A 23,221-nucleotide genomic window follows, 5' to 3' on the forward strand; every position below is an offset into this window, starting at 1 on the left:
AGTTGAGTGTTTTTAGTATAAAATGGTCAAAGTCCCTCTTTTTGCTCCTCCCCTCACCTGTGGATGGACGGTGCTGTTACCGTGGTGACAGCTTGGATGTGTTTCAGTCCTGCCTGGTTATCACTGCAGGAATCTTTCACATTTATTACAGGTAATAACTCTGATTTTTGTGTGTATTATGAACCAAATGTATCCTGATACACACAGAGATGGATGAGCAGAGGTCACATGATGAAAGAACAAACATGGAGTCTTTGATTTATTTAGATATTTATTGATGAATGCAAACAAACCTGACACTGAACCATCGTCCAGCAGAACAAACCTGATCACATGACCTGCTGACCCAAACAGTGCAAAGCTCCATGGCAACAACAACAAACAGCCTCACATATGTTAACAGAGGCTGTTAGAAGCACAGAGTCTTTACAGTCTTTCTCCTGTTTGGACACAGATCTCTGCACATCTTCATCACAGTTACTCACAGACGTGCAGAGTGTGTGGATATCAAAGCTAAGTTTCCACCATGTTTGTAGTCTGTACTGGGACTCATGGAGCATCTCTCTATGAGCACTCAGTGCTTTAAACAGTGAGTCCCAGTTTAACCAGCAGCCTTCACACCACACATCACACAGACATGGAAACTTCAAACCTCAGACTGAAGACACCATCAGAAATAAACAGATTGTGATGAAGATGAAGAACTGGACCAGTTTGCTGTGGTTTCTTCTGTTCCTGTCAGAAATAAGAGTCTGGCAGCACTTTGCTCTCCTTCCACATGTTTAAGGAGGAAGTGAAGAAGAGCGAGTGAGTCGTCTTCCTCTGTGGGCCCAACATCAGGCAGCAGCCACGTATTTTTAAAAACCCAGCACACTGCTTCAGAAACACTGAGTCCAGGTGACCAGAGTCATGTGATCAGTGAGGTCTTCACTCAGGACGTCACAGCTTCAGGACCTGATTCAGAGGTTTATAAGGACGTGGATCATTGGTGCTGATGTTGTGTGAGAGCTGGTGAACCATGGGGAACATAAATAACAACCAGGCCATCAGCAGTTCTACCCCCAGCTCTAACACCTACATAATACACTATACATATAGTTATTGTTAAGGTTCAAATATTGAGGAAGGAGAGTACAAACAACCAGGTCCAGAAGAGCTTGGTCAAACAATTGATTTTAATGAACACATGCGTGGGGGGACCAGCGCCGTACGCAGACAGCGCTGATCTCCGACTAATCAAAGCATAAACAGATATTTTATACCATCGGGGTTTGAATTTAATGACGCCCCTTCAACGTCACACAGATACATACATACATACGTCAAATCAAAACCACAATGACTTTTAACACAGTTTGAAAAGAACATTATCTCTATCTTCATGGCAGATGTTTCCTGTCAACCTTTTGACTGCCGCTTCTCCAAAACCACAGACCATGCTCTGCAGTAAGATACCACTTCTGCACGCCCGCAGTTGCAAGCAAACATGATTAACCTCTCACCTATAACTGAATGTATCTACTATGTGTGTGTGTCACGACCTCACTTGGCACTCTGTGTCACCTCTCACCTACTAACGCTCGCAGTCAAACAGAGGCCACTCTCAAATGTGTCAGCAGTTTACTAAAACTATATATGTAGTATATTGAATAAATGTTTTAATCAAGAACCTCTACTAGAAGCTTAATAAAAGAATATAAAAGTATAAAAGATAATAATGAACAACCTGGTTATTCAAATAGCATCATCCAAACAGCTCCTCAGAATAAGCTGCACTTACACTCTGCTTTTAGTTTCACTTTTGCAAAAGCACGCTCTGCAAACCTGCAGTTTCCTGTCAAGACTTTGCACAGAGTGGACTCAGAATCAACAGAATCAGCCCATACACACTTAAGATTATAACAAGCATTCAAAAGCATTTAAGATCATAGATTCAACTCAACAGTTTAAAGTGGTTATAACTGCACCTGTAGTAAAGGCTAACTGGGTACCAAAATGTTTAAACATCTGAATGCAATATCAATGCTGTAGATTATATTATTAATGCAATGGTAATGATGATGATTATTAACAGTAGCAACAAAATAATTTCCCTGATCTCCACATTATATAGGTTATAGTATGTTATATATAAACGTAGCTGAAGCAGTTTCATTTGTAGCTTCACGCTGCACTTCACATGTTTGTCCACCAGATGGCAGCACAGAGGCCTGTGTTGGAAAGCTTTGAGTAATGAAGCGTTTTCAATCCAAGCTTCAGAAAGCTTCATGTGGTCATCAAGGAAGCAACCAGGAAATATCTGCTGTGTGTAAAAACAGCAACACAAGAATCCAGGATGAAGACAAGAAACTCAAAGCTCACAAAACAGGTGGAGCTAATTTTGTGACGTGTTTCTGTAAAAACACCACAGAAGTGAATCATCAAAGTTTCCATGTGAGCTGATGATGCTGCTGCAGAGTTTCTGTGAACCTCCTGTGACCCCGCCTCCTCATACAGAGACATCTGATTGCTCTTCAAACTGCATCACGTGGACACATGTGATTGTGTGTTGTAGTATTGATCCCAATGCTGGTATCAGTCCTGGATCAATAACACTGGATGGATGCGTTCAGCATGGAGCCCTGAGCTGTGTTACAGACAAACATGGAAACTGACAGGTCTGTGTCATTCACAGTCTGTAACACTTCTAAACAACAGAGGCTGACCCAAGTGCCTCAGAGCCAGGCACGCTCACATCACAGCTCTCTAAATAAGCCAGTTTCAAAATAAGAGCTGGAAGCTGTGTTTGCTTGTGTTAGCTTATTATTGTGGAGACTAACATTCAGTGATCATGTGTTCAGACTCATAATGATTACTCTCAGAAATCCTGATCTTTGTATTTACTGTGTGTTGGATCAATAACTGAGATTCATGGTATCACACAGCTGTGCTGCTGCTGATGTCAGCACATCTGGAACAATACGAGGTATCTGCTACCAGACTGAGCAGGACGTGAGACCTGTGGACTGTTTAAAGCTGTCCCTCCACAGCTCACTCAGACCTGATCCACACCTCAGTGATATTCTCTGACTTCCTCAGTAGAGACAGAAACCATTCAGATCTGGGACCATCAGCTGACTGATGATGTCACACAGACTGTGTTTTTCAGGAACAGTGATTCTGATGTGAGCCTGCTAGCTGACAGCAGACCTGATGAAAGCACATGTTCACATCTGTGAGGACAGACTGGACTCTTTGACTGCACCTTGGTTCTCCTCAGAGGTCTGTACAGGAGCATGTCCACCCCCACTGAAGATCTCAGTCACTGTGAAACATAGAAAGCTGCTTGTGTGGCCTCTGCCTCACATGTAGATACAGCTACAGGTTTCTCTGTCAGTCAGACTGAAACAGTGTCCTGATGCTGCATCATTCAGCTCTGTGCCCCAGTCAGCATCACTGGGAGCTACCAGTGTTTCTGCCCTTTTCCTGTAACACTACACTCAGCACAGGCTCAGCTGGTATCCAGTGTTGGACTTTGGCTTCAGCTGCTGTGATAGATCCTCTAACATAGATCAGCTCTGCTACATGTTGTTAGATAAGTGCAGCTGCTGTCATGTCCTGATGTTTCTCTGGCTCAGCAGCTTCTCCATCAGAGGTTCACATGGAGCTGATCCAGTATCTCCAGTAACTGTGTTCTGTGCCTCACTGGTTCATCCTTCTGTCTGTGTGACGTCAGTCAGATGTTGAAGTTCAACTCTGTAATCTTCACTGTGTCACAGAGTTCAGTGAGTCCCGTTATTCACAGTATCAATCAGATCATCAGAGAACAGCTGATCAGCAATCAGTGGTGCCAACAGCGCCTCCTGTGGTGAGAGGATGCAATAATGCAATGTAGCATTTTTCCACTCAACACTTGCAGTCATGGAAACTGTCTGTTGGATCTGTGTGACGTTGCTTTCTTGGTTAGAGTTCCTCACAAATGTCCAGATGATTCTTCTAATGAGGCGTCGACCATGTTTGCAGCTCTTTGGAAGAAAACGTCGCCCTTTGCCATCCTTACTTTTCTTTGACTTCTTCAAATGCAGCTGAACTCCAGCTGGTATTTTCTTGGACTTTGCAGCTGTTTCTGGTCATCAGTTCATTCCTGCAAACCTCTGAAGCTGAACAACAATGATGCTGCATTGCTGGCTGATCCCAAAAGGTTGATTCTGTTCATCTGGACGTTTTCAGAAACGTTTGCTCACTGATCAGGTGACTTCTTCAGTCTCAGCTGACTGCAGCTTTACAAGCTTACAAACAGCACATTTGCACAATGACTGAAAGCAGCAGCACCTGATATATATGATACTAATATAATACATATACATATATAATCCATACTAATGATGAAGGAACTGAGCTCACAGTCCATTGTTCATTCAGTGAACTACTCAGTTTATTTTGGGCCTCAGAAATGCTCACTCTGTTTGTACATCACTGTCAGCAATAGACTCATTCTGCTGTGTGGACAGGAACACATGTGACATCACTTCCTGTTTGTTTGTGACTGAAGAGGAAGAAGTTTACAAGGAATCATTTAGAAGAGTTTCAAACATCAACTGATTGAATCCATGAATCTGAAAACGTGTTTGTGAGTGAAAGAGACAGACATGTACAGACTGAACTATCTGTTCAACAGTCAGAGTGTTTCTGTAACAGGAGACACTCTTTACACTCCACTCAGCACAGGGACACTGAGTCACCAGACCAGACCATAAACCCAGGATAAAGAGTTTGAGTGAATGTGGTGTTGATGGTGTGGAGGTGGATCAGAGTGTCAGAGGAGACTCTGTAGAAGGACAGAGTGCCAGCAGGACAGTCCACATACACTGCTGCTCTGTTAGAGACAGAGAAGGAGGAGGAGGAGATGGATGTTTGTCTGTTATTGTGCCAGACACAAACAGGACCATCATCAGAGCAGACCAGACTCCAGGACTGATCATTGTATCCAAACACACAGTCATCTCTGCCTCCTTTCCTTCCGATGCTTCTGTAACTCACTGATATATAAACGTCTCCTCTCCACTCGACCTCCCAGTAACAGCGACCAGTCAGACCATTTCTACACAGCAGCTGTTTCCAGTAATCAAATCTGTCTGGATGATCAGGATATGACTGAACCTCCTCCACATGTGTCACCTTCCTGTTGTTGTCAGACAGTTGGAGCTTTGTGTTCACTGTGTTTGTGTCGATTGTGAGTTGACAGGAATCTGATGGAGAGAACAAACACAATCCAGCTGCAGTTATTGATCCATCATCTGTTCATTGATTGACACTTTGATGATGACTCCTGACATGATGAAGATGGTTGAATGTGTGCTGCTTTGTTTTCATGAATCCCATTAAAAACACACTTACACTTCCTCAGACCTGGTCTCAACCATCGGACTCCAGCAGGCTCCACCCTGAAAGGAGGAGGGGGGTCAGAGCAGCACAGTCAGCATGCACACATGGACATTACATGGCTCTCACACACACACTGTTACACACTGAGCTCAAAGCTCGGCTCCACTGTTTTATTCAAAGAAATCTACATTTATTTATCAGCACATTTAAAAACAGCTTGAGCCAAAGTGCTGCACAGAGTAGAGAGAAAATAGGAAACATACACAGTAATGACTATAAAGACTGGTCAGGATTGAAAGCTACAGAGTACAAATGTGTTTCCAACCGGCTTTTAAAAATGTCCAGTGTTGGTGACGACCTGATGTGAAGGGCGACTGTTCCAGAGTTTGGCTGCAGCCATCGATAAAGCTCACCTCTGTTTTTACGTCTAGTTCTGGTCAGAAGCTGCTTATCTGCAGACCTGAGGGCTCCACTTGGATTCTTTTGTTAAAGAGAGATAAGATGGAGCCAATCCATTCACAGATTTAAAGACAACCAGATCTGGAAGTGGATTCTACCACGTACTGGTAACCAGTGGAAAAAGCTGGTGATGGGTCGTCTAGCACAGACCCACCGCTGGAACCAGACAATTGATGAGGGAGAGAACTGTGACAGCGCCGTTCCTTCACTTGACCTCAGTCGCTCTCGTCTGCTCCCTCGTAACACTGCTCTTTATTGAGCTTACATGAATATGCACAAGTTCATTATGACGTCTTACACAGGTATGAACAAAGAGTACCAGTCTGTGCATAGTGTGTGTGTGTGTGTGTGTGTGTGTGTGTGTGTGTGTGTGTGTGTGTGTGTCTGTGTCTGTGTGTGTGTGCATAGTGTGTGTGTGTGTGTGTGTGTGTGTGTGTGTGTGTGTGTGCATAGTGTGTCTGTGTGTCTGTGTGTGTGTGTGTGTCTGTGTGTCTGTGTGTGTGTCTGTGTGTGTGTGTCTGTGTGTGTGTCTGTGTGTGTGTGTGTCTGTGTGTGTGTGTCTGTGTGTGTGTGTCTGTGTGTGTGTGTCTGTGTGTGTCTGTGTGTGTGTGTGCATAGTGTGTGTGTGTGTGCATAGTGTGTGTGTCTGTGTGTGTGTGTGTGTGTGTGTGTGTGTGTGTGTGTGTGTCTGTGTGTTCCAGATGTGACCCTGTGACCCCAAAGCTGGTGCTAAGAGTCCAGCGGTCCCCCTAACAAAGGGCTCTTATACTTAACCAGACACAGAGTAGGTGTCCTCCTACACCAGGGGTCTCAAACTCGCGGCCCGCGGGCCAATTGCGGCCCGCAGGACGATAGTTTTTGGCCCCACCTTAACATGAAAATGTAATGTTAGTTTGATAATGTATGACACTTTACAGTGTTGTGGGCGGAGCTGAATTAACCCACCAATCAGGGTGGGATATGGATCTCAGGGGACACCAGCCGGGCTTGATGCAAGCAGGGAAACATTTCTCAATGAGTCAAAGTTCCAGCAGCGTTGCCCTGGAGTGTTTCTTTCTTTCCTGTGCCTGGCTGGCTTCCTCCTTTCTATTGGGCAAACGCCGACATTCGCCCCAGCGCGCTGCGTTCACAACACTTCAAAAAAAGTTGTTTTTTTAAGTTGCTGCCCAGCGGGACATTATACGTATATAGATTTATACACACGTCAGTGGGATTTAAAGCTATTTTTCCACAGAGAGAGATCTCATATTAACTCTCACAGTGATGCGTAGGCGGCGGGATAAAAGAAAAGTCATGAACTCAATGCAGCCCAATTTAGTCTGCAGTCACATAGCGACACCTGTTCATCGGCAACAACAGTCCCCGGTAACCCGGACTAATTATAGGGTCGCACCGTAATTTGTGGCTCCATGTTTTTATTTGCATCACTGCGTTTGCATTGCAGCAAACATGAACATTACATATATTTCAATATAATGTAAAAGCAGTCAAAACAACTAACATCAGAAACAGCTGATGTTATTTGTTATATGTCACGGTGTCATTTCCGCTTCTTTCTCCTGTAACAACAGCCCAGCGCCGTGAGCAGTCGCCTTTTTTGCGCTCGCTATCCCTGCACTTTCTACCATCTGCAAACGCCACGGTGTTCGTGTCGTCATGAAAGACATGAACATCGAGCGTAAAAACAAAGGAGACTGCTACCGGCTTTTTATCTGCCGATCGCCGTGCTACGGTTGCAAGAAAAAGAAGCAGAAATGACGTTCTCTACGCGTTGAGACGTTCCCCGTCCGTCGGCTAAACGCTTGATTGAAACTTCAATGCGACAGTGACACCAAGTAGAATTATAAATGTCACATAGCCCCAAACATGTCTTTTTCAAAGCCTGCGGTGAAGAGAAAGGTTGGTGATGAGCACCGACAATTTCAGGAAAAGTGGGAAATGCAATATTTCTTTGTTGAGCACAGGGGCACCCCGACCTGTCTTATTTGCACAGAGAAAGTTGCGCTGCACAAGGAATACAATTTGAAACGTCATTACACAACTAGACATGCTGAGCTGGATGCAAAATACCAGGGAGACGAGAGAGCGAACCGGGTTGCCAGTCTTAAAACAGATCTACTGAGGCAGCAAGATTTCTCCAAGAAAGCAACCAAAGAGAATAATGCAGCAGTCGGAGCCACGTGGTTAGTGAGATGATTGCTAAAGCAGGGAAGCCATTCACAGAAGGTGCATTTGTCTAAAAGTGCATATTGCAGGCTGCAAATATAGTCTGTCCGGGAAAGAAAGGTCAGTTTAGCAACATCAGCCTTTCTGCCAACACCGCAGCAGATCGCATTTCTGACCTGTCAAGTGACATTTATGACCAACTGTGTGAGAAAGCCAAATGTTTCAGTGTATACTCAGTCGCTCTTGATGAGACCACAGACATCACCGACACTGCCCAGCTCCCAATGTATGTCCGTGGTGTTGATGACAGTTTTGAAGTGATGGAGGAGCTGCTCACAGTAATTCCAATGCATGGCCAGACCACCGCTCAGCAGATATTTACAAGCTGTGTGATGCCATTGAGAATGTTGGTTTGCCATGGAAGAGGTTTGTTGGAATAACAACAGATGGAGCGCCATCAATGACAGGGAGGAAACATGGACTGGTGGCACAAAACAAACTGGAAGAGGAAGGCGTGGAGGAGGCCATTGCTCTGCACTGCATCATCCATCAGCAGGTCCTTTGCAGCAAATGCCTGAAGTTTGACAATGTGATGTCTATTGCACAGAGAAAGTTGCGCTGCACAAGGAATACAATTTGAAACGTCATTACACAACTAGACATGCTGAGCTGGATGCAAAATACCAGGGAGACGAGAGAGCGAACCGGGTTGCCAGTCTTAAAACAGATCTACTGAGGCAGCAAGATTTCTCCAAGAAAGCAACCAAAGAGAATAATGCAGCAGTCGGAGCCACGTGGTTAGTGAGATGATTGCTAAAGCAGGGAAGCCATTCACAGAAGGTGCATTTGTCTAAAAGTGCATATTGCAGGCTGCAAATATAGTCTGTCCGGGAAAGAAAGGTCAGTTTAGCAACATCAGCCTTTCTGCCAACACCGCAGCAGATCGCATTTCTGACCTGTCAAGTGACATTTATGACCAACTGTGTGAGAAAGCCAAATGTTTCAGTGTATACTCAGTCGCTCTTGATGAGACCACAGACATCACCGACACTGCCCAGCTCCCAATGTATGTCCGTGGTGTTGATGACAGTTTTGAAGTGATGGAGGAGCTGCTCACAGTAATTCCAATGCATGGCCAGACCACCGCTCAGCAGATATTTACAAGCTGTGTGATGCCATTGAGAATGTTGGTTTGCCATGGAAGAGGTTTGTTGGAATAACAACAGATGGAGCGCCATCAATGACAGGGAGGAAACATGGACTGGTGGCACAAAACAAACTGGAAGAGGAAGGCGTGGAGGAGGCCATTGCTCTGCACTGCATCATCCATCAGCAGGTCCTTTGCAGCAAATGCCTGAAGTTTGACAATGTGATGTCTATTGTTGTGAAATGCATCAACCAAATCAGATCCAGGGGCTTAAAGCACCGAAGGTTCTGAGCTTTTTTAGAGGAAATGGAGTCAGAATATGGGGATGTGCTCGACTTCACTGAGGTACGTTGGCTCAGCAGGGGAAATGTATTAAAGAGACTTTTTGAGTTGAGAGCAGAAGTGAAGCCTTCATGGAGAAGGATGGAGTTAGTGTTCCTGTGCTAACTGATCCCAAATGGCTCATGGACTCAGCTTTTCTTGTTGATATGACACATGAGCTTAATGTACTGAACAAGACGTTACAAGGCCAGGAGCAACTTGTCAGTGCTGCCTATGACAACGTGAGAGCATTCTCCACAAAACTGGCGCTCTGGAAAGCTCAGCTCTCTCAGACAAACCTTTGCCATTTCCTAGCATGCAAGGCACTCGTGGATGCAGGCACACCATTCAGTGCTGGCGAGTATGTTGATGTCATTTTGAGGCTACAGGAGGAATTTGATCACAGATTTGCTGACTTCAAGACACACAGAGCCACCTTTCACATTTTTGCGGACCCCTTCTCCTTTGATGTGCAAGATGCCCCTTCTGTGCTTCAAATGGAGCTCATTGAGCTGCAGTGCAACTCTGAACTCAAAGCAAAGTTCAGGGAGGTGAGTGGAAAAGCAGACAAGCTTGGACAATTTTTGAGAGGATTGAGCCCTAGTTTCCCTCGGCTTTCCCGAATGTTCAAGCGGACCATGTGCCTTTTTGGTAGCACATACTTGTGCCAAAAGCTCTTCTCCACTTTGAACTTCAATAAGTCCAAGTACAGGTCCAGACTTACGGATGATCATCTTCAAGACATACTGAGGGTCGCAACTGCTTCCTCCTTCAGGCCAAATCTGGCTCGGCTATGCGAGAGGAAACGCTGCCAGGTCTCTAGCAGCAAGGAGTAGGCAAGAGAAGCCATGTTCAGAAGAACAGTTCATTTTCTCCAGTGTTCCATTCATGTTCAGAAGAAGGTTATAGAACTGTTAATACAGACATTTCAATCTAAATACAGCAGATATAGAAGACTGAAAGATACACACAAGTTCACTGACTAAAAATATCTTATTATTATTTTATTTATGTATTACAGATTGATTTATTTTCTTTTTAATTCTTAATTTGTTTATTTATTTTTCATATTTTGTGTTAAAAAATAAAGAGATTTGAGAAGATTGGAATTTTTTAACCATGCCTTTCTTGTGGAAAACCTAATGCGGCCCAGCCTCACCCAGACTCTGCCTGCAGCGGCCCCCAGCTAAATTGAGTTTGAGACCCCTGTCCTACACCATAAATCAGTAAGAGAGGGTACGACCTCTCTCATGGCCCCAAGTGGTGTGTGCATGCCAGAGCACTCTGGAAGGCACACAGAGTCTTTACAGACTACTGAGGATCAAACCTCTATCATCATGCAATCGATTATACAACTCTAAGCATATATGAGTAAATATTTCTAAGCATAAATGACAATCAACAATATAAACCTTACAGCTGGTTTTAATAACAGAATTCATTTGTTTCTCAAATGAGAAAGAGCTATTGAGAAACACTCCTAAATCTTTAGTTCTGAACTTTTCCAGTGGGCCAAGGTCGACATTATCTGCTAATGCTAAATAGGCTGCCGTTATTAACTAATGCTAATTTGATGTGAATTGGCATTATGCACTAATGCTAACACTTTTTAACAATGTGAGTAGCTAATGCTAACACTATTTCCCTTAACTTCATAACAATGTGAACGGCTAATGCTAACACTCTTTTTCCTAGCATTACAACATCTGAGCTGCTAATGCTGAGTAGTCCGCCATTAGCACCTACGTCTAATTTAAGGCAAATACGCATTAGAACCTAATGCTCATATCGTTTTCCTTTGCTTTATAGCAATGTGAGCAGCTACTGCTAAATAGCATTAGCTAATAACAGCAGTCTAATTTAATGCAAGTTAGCATCATTTGTATTATGACGATGTGAGAAGTTAATGCTAAGTATGCTGCCATTAGTGGCTAATTCTAATTAGGGGTGAATAATTATTACAAGCTAATGCTAATATCGTTTTCTCTTCCCTTTTAACAATGTGAGCAGCTAGTGCTAGGTAGGCTGAAGCTAGCCGCTAATGCTAAAGCTAAAGATAATTTGATGTGAATTAGCATTACATTAGTGAAGAGTTAATGCTAAGTAGACTGCCATTAGCAGGTAATGCAAATGTTAGGTGAATAGGAATTGGCAGCTAATGCTAATACCATATTTTCTTGCTTTAACCCTTTAAAACTGGTCAGAGTGGGCACACTCCGTTTTGTGCAACTATTTTTAAATCCCGGTAGCACTGTAATCACGTGAGCTAGCGCAATAATTTTTTTTGCATATGAAACCTGAGGAGTTGTACTTACATCTTATGCCATCAGCTTGTCCTAGGTTACAGTTTCCTTCCACATATGCTTAGGACTCATATTGCACTGCTGGAAATAGTTTATTTTGATGCATATGCTGTTATTTTGCAAATTTGCAGTATAATATTTATTTTCGTTTTTCCTGCAGTATATAAAAATTGGTGTATTTCAAAAATAAAACTATGAAGGCACTCAAAATAAATTTCCTGTGGTGGGAAACTATTTTGTGCAACTTTTTTGTATTTACAGTTTTGAGGGATAAGCCTCTTAAATTTCTCTAACTAGAAATATATGTTAAAAAAACAAAAACGATTTTCAATTTTTTTGTAGTTTATTGCACTTTTTTGCAATTTATGTAATTACTATGTACTTAATACATACATATTATTAAAATTTAGGCTGTAATGGTTGTACTGATGTATAGTAACTTGAAATGCTCCCAAAAACGGCTCTACAGCATGTAAAAATATAATATAAGCTCTGGCGGACTTGGTTCTATGGTAGGTCTTAAAGGGTTAAATCAATATCAGTAGCTAATCCGATTGCTCAGTCTGACGTCAGGTGAAGTCATTTTTATGCATTTAAGAGCTGCGTTGAATTCAACATTACAAACTGAACATTAGAACTATCCTCTTCTCCAGGATTTTCCTGATTTAACATTTCAATATGATTCATTTTTGTTCTCTACACCTGCTGTCATCACTTCAATTATTCCCACTGTGGATTTGATCATATTGTTTGCCCAGCATCTCTACATTTTCCCATCCATACTACCTGTAGCTCATTAACACTATTAATACTGGAAACTGCTGTTGAAGCCTGATGGTGACACTTTCTGGTGAAGAAGTGAATTGCAGTAACAGGACTGGCTGGCTTATGATACACTGGACATTTCCAGCGCTTTGTTTTCTCTGCTCACAGACAACACAGATACACGCATGTATATACAGCCCACGTCCAGCTATGCATGCACTCCTGCTGCTCCATTTCTATAGAGAATAAACAACGTAACACAATCATTCTCCATTGTTTTCAACTCAACCAGCTGCATTTAATGAAGGAGTTTGAATTTACTTTACAAAAACTGCTGTTGTTTCCTGTCTGCATTCATGTTCTTAACAGTACTCCACACATTCTTAACTGGTGTAGTTCTTCCTAAAGTACTGCAGTATTCCTGCCAGTACATCCTCTTAGTTTTCCTAACTGTTTCCTCTGATGCTCGTTGCTATTCTTTCCTCAATGCAAATTCATGCTAAGCTCCTTCATATCCATCCCTGTTTCTAAACCTGTAATAATTCCTTTAATGTGTCTTTGGCCTAATTATGAGTCTGTCCACATGTTTTTAGTTCCCCACTTGCCCCAGTATCCTACTGGCCAATGTACAATCCATGGAGAACAAGCTCGATGACCTAAGAGCAAGGGTCACCTTCCAACGTGACATGAGGGACTGCAACATTCTGTGCTTCACGGAGACATGGCTGACCCCCACCGTGCCGGACCAGGCCGTAACTCCGTCGGATTCATTCTTTGTGCTCCGCGCGGACAGAACGGCAAAGTCGAACAAAACCAAAGGTGGAGGAGTGTGTTTCATGGTAAACAGAAAGTGGTGTGATGCCAGGAGCATTTCTACTCTCTCCAGCGGCTGCTCGCCACATCTGGAGTTCCTGAGCATTAAGTGCCGCCCTTTCTATCTGCCCCGTGAGTTCACCTCAGTCATCGCCACGGTGGTCTACATCCCACTCCAAGCGGACACAGGTATGGCTTTGTCCGAATTACATGATGTGCTAAGCTCGCTTCAAAACAAGGACCCGAGCGCAGCCCTCATTGTAGCAGGAGACTTTAACAAAGCGAACCTCAGACAAGTCATGCCAAACTTTTACCAGCATGTCTCGTGTCCAACGAGAGGGGATCGGATTTTGGATCACTGCTACACGCCATACAAGCAGGGCTACAAAGCTGTCTCACACCCGGCTTTTGGGAAGTCTGACCACAACGCCATCTTCCTCATTCCCCAGTATAAACAAAGCATACGGAGGGAAGACGTGACCACGAGGGAGGTGAAACGGTGGACTGCCCAATCAGAAGCTACGCTACAGGACGCACTCAACGACGTCGACTGGGACATGTTCAGAGCATGCGCAGTCGACATCAACGAGTTTACGGAAGTAGCAGTATGCTTCGTCAATATGCTAGCGGAGGAGATTATCCCCACTGTGAGAGTCACCACATTCCCAAACCAGAAACCGTGGATGGACAGATCGATCCGCACTGCAGAAAACGCCAGGACCGCCTCCTACAACGCGGGTCTCGCCACTGGCGATATGAGCGCCTACAAAGCGGCCTCATACGGCGTGCGGCGCGCGGTGAGAGATGCCAAACGCCGGTACCGGGAACGTGTGGAGTCCCGCTTCCACCAGGGAGTATGTGGCACGGACTATGCACCATTACGGACTACAAAGCCAGGGACACTGCGCCGATCAACGCTGACTCTGCATTCACCAACGAGCTGAATCGGTTCTACGCCCGTTTCGAGGTTAGCCAGGCGGCTAATGCTATCTACCGCCTGACTACCGAGGACAGTGACGTCATCAGCGAGAGACCGGTGACCAGCATCGCGGAGAATGACGTCCGAGCGGCACTGAGGAGAGTGAACACAAGGAAAGCGGCGGGGCCAGACGGCATCACCGGCCGTCTGCTGCGCTGCTGTGCTGACCAGCTAGCAGGTGTGTTCACTTACATCTTCAACGTGTCCCTGGTGAAGTCTGTGGTCCCCACATGCTTCAAAAGATCCACCATCATCCCTGTGCCCAAGAACAGCAAACCCTCATCCCTGAACGATTACCGGCCAGTTGCACTGACCTCGGTAGTAATGAAGGTGTTTGAGAGGCTGCTGAAGAACTTCATCTCCTCCTCCATCCCAGACACCATAGATCCGCTGCAGTTCGCCTACAGATCCAACAGATCCACAGAGGATGCCATCGCCCACGTCCTACACACCACACTCAGCCACGTGGACAAGAAACAGGGTAACTATGTGCGAATGCTGTTTGTTGATTACAGTTCAGCGTTTAACACAATAGTGCCCTGCAGACTGTTCACAAAGCTCAGGGATCTGGGACTTAACAGCCGTCTGTGTGCATGGGTGTTGGACTTCCTCACTGGCAGAACTCAGGTGGTGAGAGTGGGCAGGTGCTTCTCCAACAGCATCACCATCAACACAGGAGCACCTCAGGGATGTGTCCTCTCGCCACTGCTCTACTCCCTCTACACTTCAGACTGTGTGGCCACCCATGGCTCCAACACCATTGTGAAGTTTGCTGACGACACATTGGTGTTGGGTGCCATCTCCAACAACGATGAGGCGGCCTACATGGATGAAGTGAAGAATCTGGCATCGTGGTGCCAGGACAACCACCTCCAGCTGAACATCAGCAAGACAAAGGAGCTGGTGGTGGACTTCAGAAGGGGTCAGCACAGAGACTACAAGCCCATTATCATCAATGGAGCCCCAGTGGAGAGGGTGCAGTCCTTCAAGTATCTTGGTGTCCACATCTCCTCAGACCTGACATGGGCTGCCCACATTCAGGTCCAGACCAAAAAGGCTAGGCAGCGCCTGTATCACCTACGACAACTGAGGAAGTTCAGGGTCTCTCCAAAGATCCTCAGGATTTTCTATACAGGCGCTGTGGAGAGCATCCTCACAGAGAACATGACATCGTGGTTCGGGAACAGCTGTGTGAAGGACCAAAAAGCTCTCCAGAGAGTGATCCGTACAGCAGAACGCTGCTGCAGGATTGCTCTCCCCCCGCTTCAGGACACCTACACCAGGAGATGCCGGACTAGAACATCTGTGCCGAGTATAACCTGGAAGTCCCGAGGTCAAAATGGGAGATGCCCCCAAGGGTGGTGGAGAATGACCGAGCTAAGATCCTGTGGGACTTCCAGATACAGACGGACAAAATGGTGGTGGCTAACCAACCGGACATAGTGGTGGTAGACAAACAGAAGAAGACGGCCATAGTGATCGATGTAGTGGTTCCGAATGACAGCAATATCAGGAAGAAGGAACACGAGAAGCTGGAGAAATACCAAGGGCTCAGAGAAGAGCTCGAGAGGATGTGGAGGGTGAAGGTAATGGTGGTCCCCGTGGTAATCGGAGCACTAGGTGCGGTGACTCCGAAGCTAGACGAGTGGCTCCAGCAGATCCCGGGAATAACATCGGAGATCTCTGTCCAGAAGAGCGCAGTCCTGGGAACAGCTAAGACACTGCGCAGGACCCTCAAGCTCCCAGGCCTCTGGTAGAGGACCCGAGCTTGAAGGATAAACCGCCCGCAGGGGCGTGCTGGGTGTTTTTATATATATATATATATATATATATGTATAAAATGTTCTTCCTCTACACCCCCCCCCCCAATTTTTGCACATGTCGAGGAGCGTGTCAGGCTACATTTCACTGTGTGTTATACTTGTATAACTATGCATGTGACAAATAAAGAGCCTTGAACCTTGAACTATCCCCAGAACACCAGAGTATTCATCTCCTGGCCTCTTTACATTTTCTCCAATCATCCCTGTTTCTAGAGTCTCGCCCCATCTGCAGGCAGTCCAAAAGAAACTGCCTCTGCCATTTTCTTCTTCTTAATCTTTGATTTTTCTCTTCACTTTCTCCATTGGGTCTTCTTAGACGCACTTTCCAGAAAGCAGCAACATTTTTTGTGCCCCATTTTTCAAATTGTGCATCTTACTTCAGCTTAATATGTTTCCTGTTTTGTTTTTACACAGGTCATGTAAAAGAAATCCTACCAGAGACTCGACAAAGCTGAACTGAAAGACAGCACGGGCAATAAATCACAGCAGCACAGAACTTAAGCACACATATATAAGGTGATTTAACAAATCATGCCTGTTGTAAATGAGTAAGCCATTTATCGACCTGACTCAGGTTTTAAAATCATCATCAGAAAAGACTGAATCCTGACCTGAGAATCCCAAGTGTACACTTTGGACTCTCCACTGCAGAAAACAGAAGCTTCAGTCCTGAATCCTGCAGGTTGTTGTTACCCAGATCCAGCTCTGTCAGACGGGAGGACTGGGAGCTCAGGACTGAGGACAGAGCTTCACAGCTTCTGTCTGACAGGTTACAGCCACTCAGTCTGAAGAAATGATGACAAGAAGACATGAAACACTTGTGTTAAAGTATATTCATGGTGCCATGAGGAGCTACTATATTTACAATACTTCAACACTGTTTCAGGACATGCTGGAATCCTTATTGCCTCATGTTACAAAAAACAAATGTGGCAGTTTACTGTGACTTGCATGGATTCATTAAAAAAACAAAACATACGACATTCTCGCCTGAAAATATGTTAAAAGTTTATTTTGTGACCCAGAAAGAGTAATAAGAGCAATATTAAAACTAAGTAGCTGCAGCCATTGTTGGAAACTGGAATTGGCTGGGCCACGCTATGAATTCTGGGATATGGTTTTTCTATTTTGTTTTCCTGGTGGAAAATCAGGAGAATTCCAGGAGAATGGTGGCTCCGGGAGATTTTCGGGAGGGGCACTGAAATTCAGGATTCTCCCGGAAAAATCGGGAGGGTTGGCATGTATGTTTCCAGGACATGCTGGAATCCTTATTGCCTCATGTTACAAAAGACAAATGTGGCAGTTTACTGTGACTTGCATGGATTCATTAAAAAAACAAAACATACACACAATGTTAATTTTTTCCAAATGAAATTGATTAAATGATGTTAATTGATGAAAAAAAAATCGATATTGCTTGATCTGACCTCAGCGTTTCCAGTTTGCAGTATTGACTCTTTATCCCAGCAGACAGAAGCTTCACTCCTGAATCCTGCAGGTTGTTGTTACCCAGGTCCAGCTCTGTCAGATGGGAGGACTGGGAGCTCAGGACTGAGGACAGAGCTTCACAGCTTCTGTCTGACAGGTTACAACCACTCAGTCTGAAATCAAGGTGGAAGGGAGACAAGATCAACCAAACAAATCAGAGCTTTATTGCTTTTTTGTTGTTTTTAAGCAGAAATCAGTGAGGTGCTGGTAGATTCTGTTCTTTTGGTTTATTACCCAACAACACACACATACACTAATATTTGTGACTTTTGTAATAGTAGCATTTACAATGCAAAGCAACAGCTATCACAGATTGAAGGGGCCTGAATAAAACTACAATGCAGGGATTTTTAAGATGACCTGTTCTTCCAATTTCCAACAACAGATTTCTCCAACCTTACAGTTAAAAATAATTCTTTATCTCATACTGAATCTTGGTGCACCTCCCCCAGTTTATTAAAATGGAGTGGTACTGAAGTTGCTGTAAGTGATGTGTGATGCCACTGATTTCCTTTCTGATCCAATACAAAGTAAAATTCAGGCTGGTATCTGCGATACTGATGAAAACTATTCCTTCAGAATCAATACAAGACATCATAAGAAAATATGTTTTGTATAACATAAAAAGCCTGAATTTTAAAATATTCAGTTAATAATCAAAAACAGATGTGACTGAAAATAATAAAACTGAGAAACATTTTATGGCCATTGCTACGGGCCATTCGATCCTTTTACAACCATTGCAAGAGCTTGGTTGGCATAGCCGGCAATACGTTGGATAGTAATAAGTCCGGTGGGTGATGGGCTCCACCAGGGCTGCCCTTTGTCACCGATTCTGTTCATAAATTTTATGTTTAAAGGCTGTATCAAAAGCTCATTCAAGTTACAATATTGTGGTCAAAAGTTCTCCTTTTTTCTTTTATACTATACAACTACGCTGGTTCTTGGTTTTAGGACATGGATCTGTCATAGAAGAAATCTATGACCACTTTTAATCAACATTTTAAAAATAAACATGATCACAGATTTACTCACAGAGCTTTGTTGGAGGCTTTGACCACTGGCAGCAGCCTCAGAAGAGCCTCCTCTGAAGCAGAGTATTTCTTCAGGTCAAACACATCCAGATCTTCTGATGACAGTAAGATGAAGACCAGAGCTGACCACTGAGCAGGGGACAGTTCATCTGTGGAGAGACGTCCTGATCTCAGGGACTGTTGGATCTCCTCCACTAGAGAACGATCATTCAGTTCATTCAGACAGTGGAACAGATTGATGCTTTTCTCTGCAGACAGATTCTCACTGAGCTTCTTCTTGATGTGCTGAACTGTTTTCTTATTGGTCTGTGAGCTACTTCCTGTCTGTGTCAGCAGACCTCGTAGGAGACTCTGATTGGTCTGCAGTGAAAGACCCAGGAGGAAGCGGAGGAACAAGTCCAGGTGTCCATTTGGACTCTGTAAGGCCTTGTTCACAGCACTCTGGTGGAGAGATTGAAGTTTTGGTTTGTTAAATAATTTAGATTTCTTGGAGGTTGTTTGTTTGTCTTCCAGCAGATTGAGTCCAGAGTTGATGAAGGTCAGATGGACATGAAGAGCAGCCAGAAACTCCTGAACACTCAGATGGATGAAGCAGAACACCTTGTCCTGGTACAGTCCTCTCTCCTCTTTAAAGATCTGTGTGAACACTCCTGAGTACACTGAGGCTGCTCTGATATCGATGCCACACTCTGTCAGGTCTGATTCATAGAAGATCAGGTTTCCTTTCTGCAGCTGATCAAAAGCCAGTTTTCCCAGTGACTCCATCATCTTCCTGCTCTCTGGACTCCAGTGTGGATCTGTCTCAGCTCCTCCATCATACTTGACCTTCTTCACTTTGGCCTGAACCACCAGGAAGTGGATGTACATCTCAGTCAGGGTCTTGGGCAGCTGTCCTCCCTCTCTGGTTTCCAGCACATCCTCCAGAACTGTAGCAGTGATCCAGCAGAAGACTGGGATGTGGCACATGATGTGGAGGCTTCGTGATGTCTTGATGTGGGAGATGATCCTGCTGGCCTGCTCCTCATCTCTGAATCTCTTCCTGAAGTACTCCTCCTTCTGTGGGTCAGTGAACCCTCTGACCTCTGTCACCATGCCAACACAGTCAGGAGGGATCTGATTGGCTGCTGCAGGTCGTGTGGTTATCCAGAGGCGAGCAGAGGGAAGCAGTTTCCCCCTGATGAGGTTTATCAGCAGCACATCCACTGAGGTGGACTTTCTAGGGTCAGTTAGGATTGTAGTTTTGTGGAAGTCCAGAGGAAGTCGACACTCATCCAGACCATCAAAGATGAACACAACCTGGAAGTCTTCAAAGCTGCAGATTCCTGCTTCTTTGGTTTCAGTAAAGAAGTGATGAACAAGTCCCACCAAGCTGAACTTTTCCTCTTTCAGCACATTCAGCTCTCTGAAAGTGAATGGAAATATGAACTGGATGTCCTGGTTGGCTTTGTCTTCAGCCCAGTCCAGGCTGTATTTCTGTGTTAAGACTGTTTTCCCAATGCCAGCCACTCCCTTTGTCAGCACTGTTCTGATTGGTTCATCTCTTCCAGGTGAGGCTTTAAAGATGTCTTCTTGTCTGATGGTTGTTTCTGGTCTGTCTGGTTTCCTGGATGCTGTTTCAATCTGTCTGACCTCATGTTCATCATTGACCTCTGCAGTCCCTCCCTCTGTGATGTAGAGCTCTGTGTAGATCTGATTAAGGAGGGTTGGGCTTCCTGCTTTAGCGATGCCCTCAAACACACACTCAAACTTCTTCTTCAGGGTGGATTTAAGGTTACGATGACAAACTGGAGCTTGAAGCTCTGAATGAGAAGAAAAATAAACACTCAATTCCAAAAAGAACTAATCTTTAAAACACGTTGCTCCATCTTCCATCTCTGGGAAATGTCTCATTTATCCAGCAGCTTAAATCTTTAGATAAATCCTCTTACGTCTCTGCAGACGGTCAGCCAGCTCCTCCTGCTTCATTCTCCTCAGGAAGTCCACTGTGATCTTCACAAATGCCTCTCTGCTGCTGCTCCTCTGACTCTCAAAGCATTCTGGGTAATCTGGACTCAGAACCTTCTGGATCTTCTTCAGCTCGTTCTTCACAAAAGTGATGATGTTGTCCTCCAGCAGCTGGAACAGAATATTTATGAATGAGCCAATCAGACTGAAATCATGGAGCCAAACATCAGATCCATGTTGGACACACTGACGATCCACTGGTCTACAAAGAGCAGCATGGAGATGACTGTGAACAGAACAGATGTAACAGTAGTTGTTGTACATGTACAGACCATAAATATGGAGTCCAGCTGTGTTTGATGCTGCTGGGCAGACTGACCACTGGGAACCTCTGAGCTCTGCTGCTCCACTCTGTGGAGGAACCATGAAGGATTAGATCCACACAGGATAAAGATCCAGGAGTTTCTGCTCAAATAACTTCATCTGAATCAAGTCTGTCAAGTTTTAAACTCTCAGATTGTGAACATATCAGTAATTTTCAGTCTGTTTTCATGGACGTCCTTTCAGTGGTGATGTCAGGGATGATTTTGAAGAAGCTCATCAAACTGAACCATCAGCAGATCACTGCTCCAAAACCAGAACATGATCCGAGTCTCCCTCCACCACCAGAACACCAGCTTTACTAACGTGGTAGATCAGTGTAGTACAGATCAATAACTGATGAGTCATTTGATCAAAATCACTGAGTGCTTCACGTCTGACCCTCTGATGCTTCTGTAGACATTTTGCATATTTAATGAATGTCTGACAGTTTTACATTCATTCTATGAACACAGTGGAAATGTTGTGTTATAGTCTCCATGTTGTTTCCAGCATCATAAATTCTTAAGTTCAGAAAATTAGATTCTTTCTTCACAGCTGAAAAACAACAACATTTATTCTCTATTGAAATCTGCATCGTCCACTCCAAAGGTCACAATCTGAAGGTAACATCTGGTTTTGTTCCCTGTGGTTAACTCTGAGCATCAGTATGGTGGGATTTATCCACTACATCCACACCACTGTGGTTCAGTGTTGTCCTGATGGAGTAACAGCAGCCAGTATGATCCAGGCTTTAGCTGCTGGGTCTCTGTGTGACCTCTCAGACTGTTTAACAGATCAGACACAAAGAGAATCAGAGCAGCTCTGTTCTTTAAAGACAAACATGAACCCACTCAGGTCACACTTTCCCCACAGATATGAGCATCACTGTCCTCAAACAGCAAATGACCAAGTCGAACATTTGGATCTTTTCTCTTTCATTGTTTTCTTTTTAATGAATCTTTGTAACAATCTGAGGATGTTTCAGGTCATATTTATCCAGGAAACACAAACATGTAAAGGAGTCATCACAGCTCTCTGACCTCGTTGCTCCAGGTTCACCACTGAAGTGTGGATTTTGACCTTTGGACCGGTCACTCCTCACAGACGGACAGCTGGACCCTGCAGACTGTGACCTCTGACCTCTGCAGACACAAACATGATTGAAGCAGCTGTGATCACACAGACTGCAGATAATGCAGCTGTTTCCTGTCAGTAACATCCTCTTAGATTAGAGTTCAGCTTTTTACAGGAAAACTGGACAAAACTGATTTTTGTTACAAACTCATTTTCATTTCCTCTCAGCTCACAAACACAGTCAGACAATCAACCAGAGTCAACACTGATTATAATGTCAGTGCAGAATTATTTCTGTTACTCAGTGAGTTCAGCTCTCTGACCTCGTTGCTCCAGGTTCACCACTGAAGGCTGGATTTAGATCTTTGGACCGGTCACTCCTCACAGACGGACAGCTGGACCCTGCAGACTCTGCTCTGTCCTCCTCTTCCTCCATCATCATCTTCAGTCAGTCTGAGAGGTAAACCACAAACACTCAGTGAGTTCACATTAACAGGAGGAACTGAGTTACAGTCGCTGACCTCTGACCTGTCATGTGACCATGAAACCAGGTCAATATGTCTGTAGGTTCAGTCATCCAGGTCATGTGATCTAAGGAGCTTGGAGAGAAAAGAGACGTCTTTAAGTTTCTGGAAGACGTTTCATCTGAGAAGCTTCTTCAGCTCTAAAACCAAACGGTGGAGAGTCCCAGATATTTAAACCTGAGAGGGAAAGAAAGCATGTCGCTGACCCACCACTGATGTTATTTCAAGGAGGAAACTGAGAGCCTTTGCACCAGGAGCACAAACATCAGCTCCAGCAATGATCCACTGATGTGTTTTTATTCCATGTATGAATGTTGTTATTGACAGAGATGACGTTTGTGTGTCAGTGATGCAGTGACTGTTGTTGTTACCTGTACAGGCTGGTTAGACTCTATGAAACAGATCATACAGATCTCTGCATGTTAGAAGAGACTATTAAAGGTCATGAATGAGACAAAGGCAGGGAGGCGTCCTTTACAGCTAAACAGCAGAGTGAGAGAACAGCCAGCACCTCTACATTTATCACATTATACAGCACATGTATGATACTGACAGGGATGAGAAGAATTTAGTGATTCTGATCCCATCATTGATATTACTTATTGATTCTCAGTAGCTCTGCTCTGACAGTCACCACCATCACTGAGCAGCATA

General features: G+C 44.4%; 2 protein-coding genes across 2 annotated transcripts; both read right to left on the minus strand.

Moving 5' to 3' along the window:
• Positions 1-258: 258 nt before the first annotated feature.
• Positions 259-17,038, minus strand: LOC146679619 (stonustoxin subunit beta-like). The gene is made up of 3 exons (XM_085450238.1): positions 16,752-17,038; positions 5,377-5,423; positions 259-5,228 (listed from the first exon to the last, which is right to left on the minus strand). Exons 1-3 carry the CDS (start codon positions 16,949-16,951, stop codon positions 4,699-4,701), a joined length of 777 nt encoding a protein of 258 aa, XP_085306364.1. The 5' UTR covers positions 16,952-17,038; the 3' UTR covers positions 259-4,698.
• A 1,621-nt stretch (positions 17,039-18,659) lies between these two features.
• On the minus strand, positions 18,660-23,064 carry LOC146679620 (protein NLRC3-like). The gene is made up of 5 exons (XM_085450253.1): positions 22,367-23,064; positions 22,010-22,111; positions 20,939-21,017; positions 20,591-20,777; positions 18,660-20,461 (listed from the first exon to the last, which is right to left on the minus strand). Exons 1-5 carry the CDS (start codon positions 22,483-22,485, stop codon positions 18,660-18,662), a joined length of 2,289 nt encoding a protein of 762 aa, XP_085306379.1. The 5' UTR covers positions 22,486-23,064.
• Between the last annotated feature and the right edge of the window lie 157 nt (positions 23,065-23,221).

This window comes from Copadichromis virginalis, unplaced genomic scaffold (genome assembly GCF_057382275.1).
Source record: "Copadichromis virginalis isolate Kocher_CV1m ecotype Utaka unplaced genomic scaffold, C_Virginalis_male_GT1.1 unmapped_scaffold_1, whole genome shotgun sequence".
NCBI lineage: Eukaryota > Metazoa > Chordata > Actinopteri > Cichliformes > Cichlidae > Copadichromis > Copadichromis virginalis.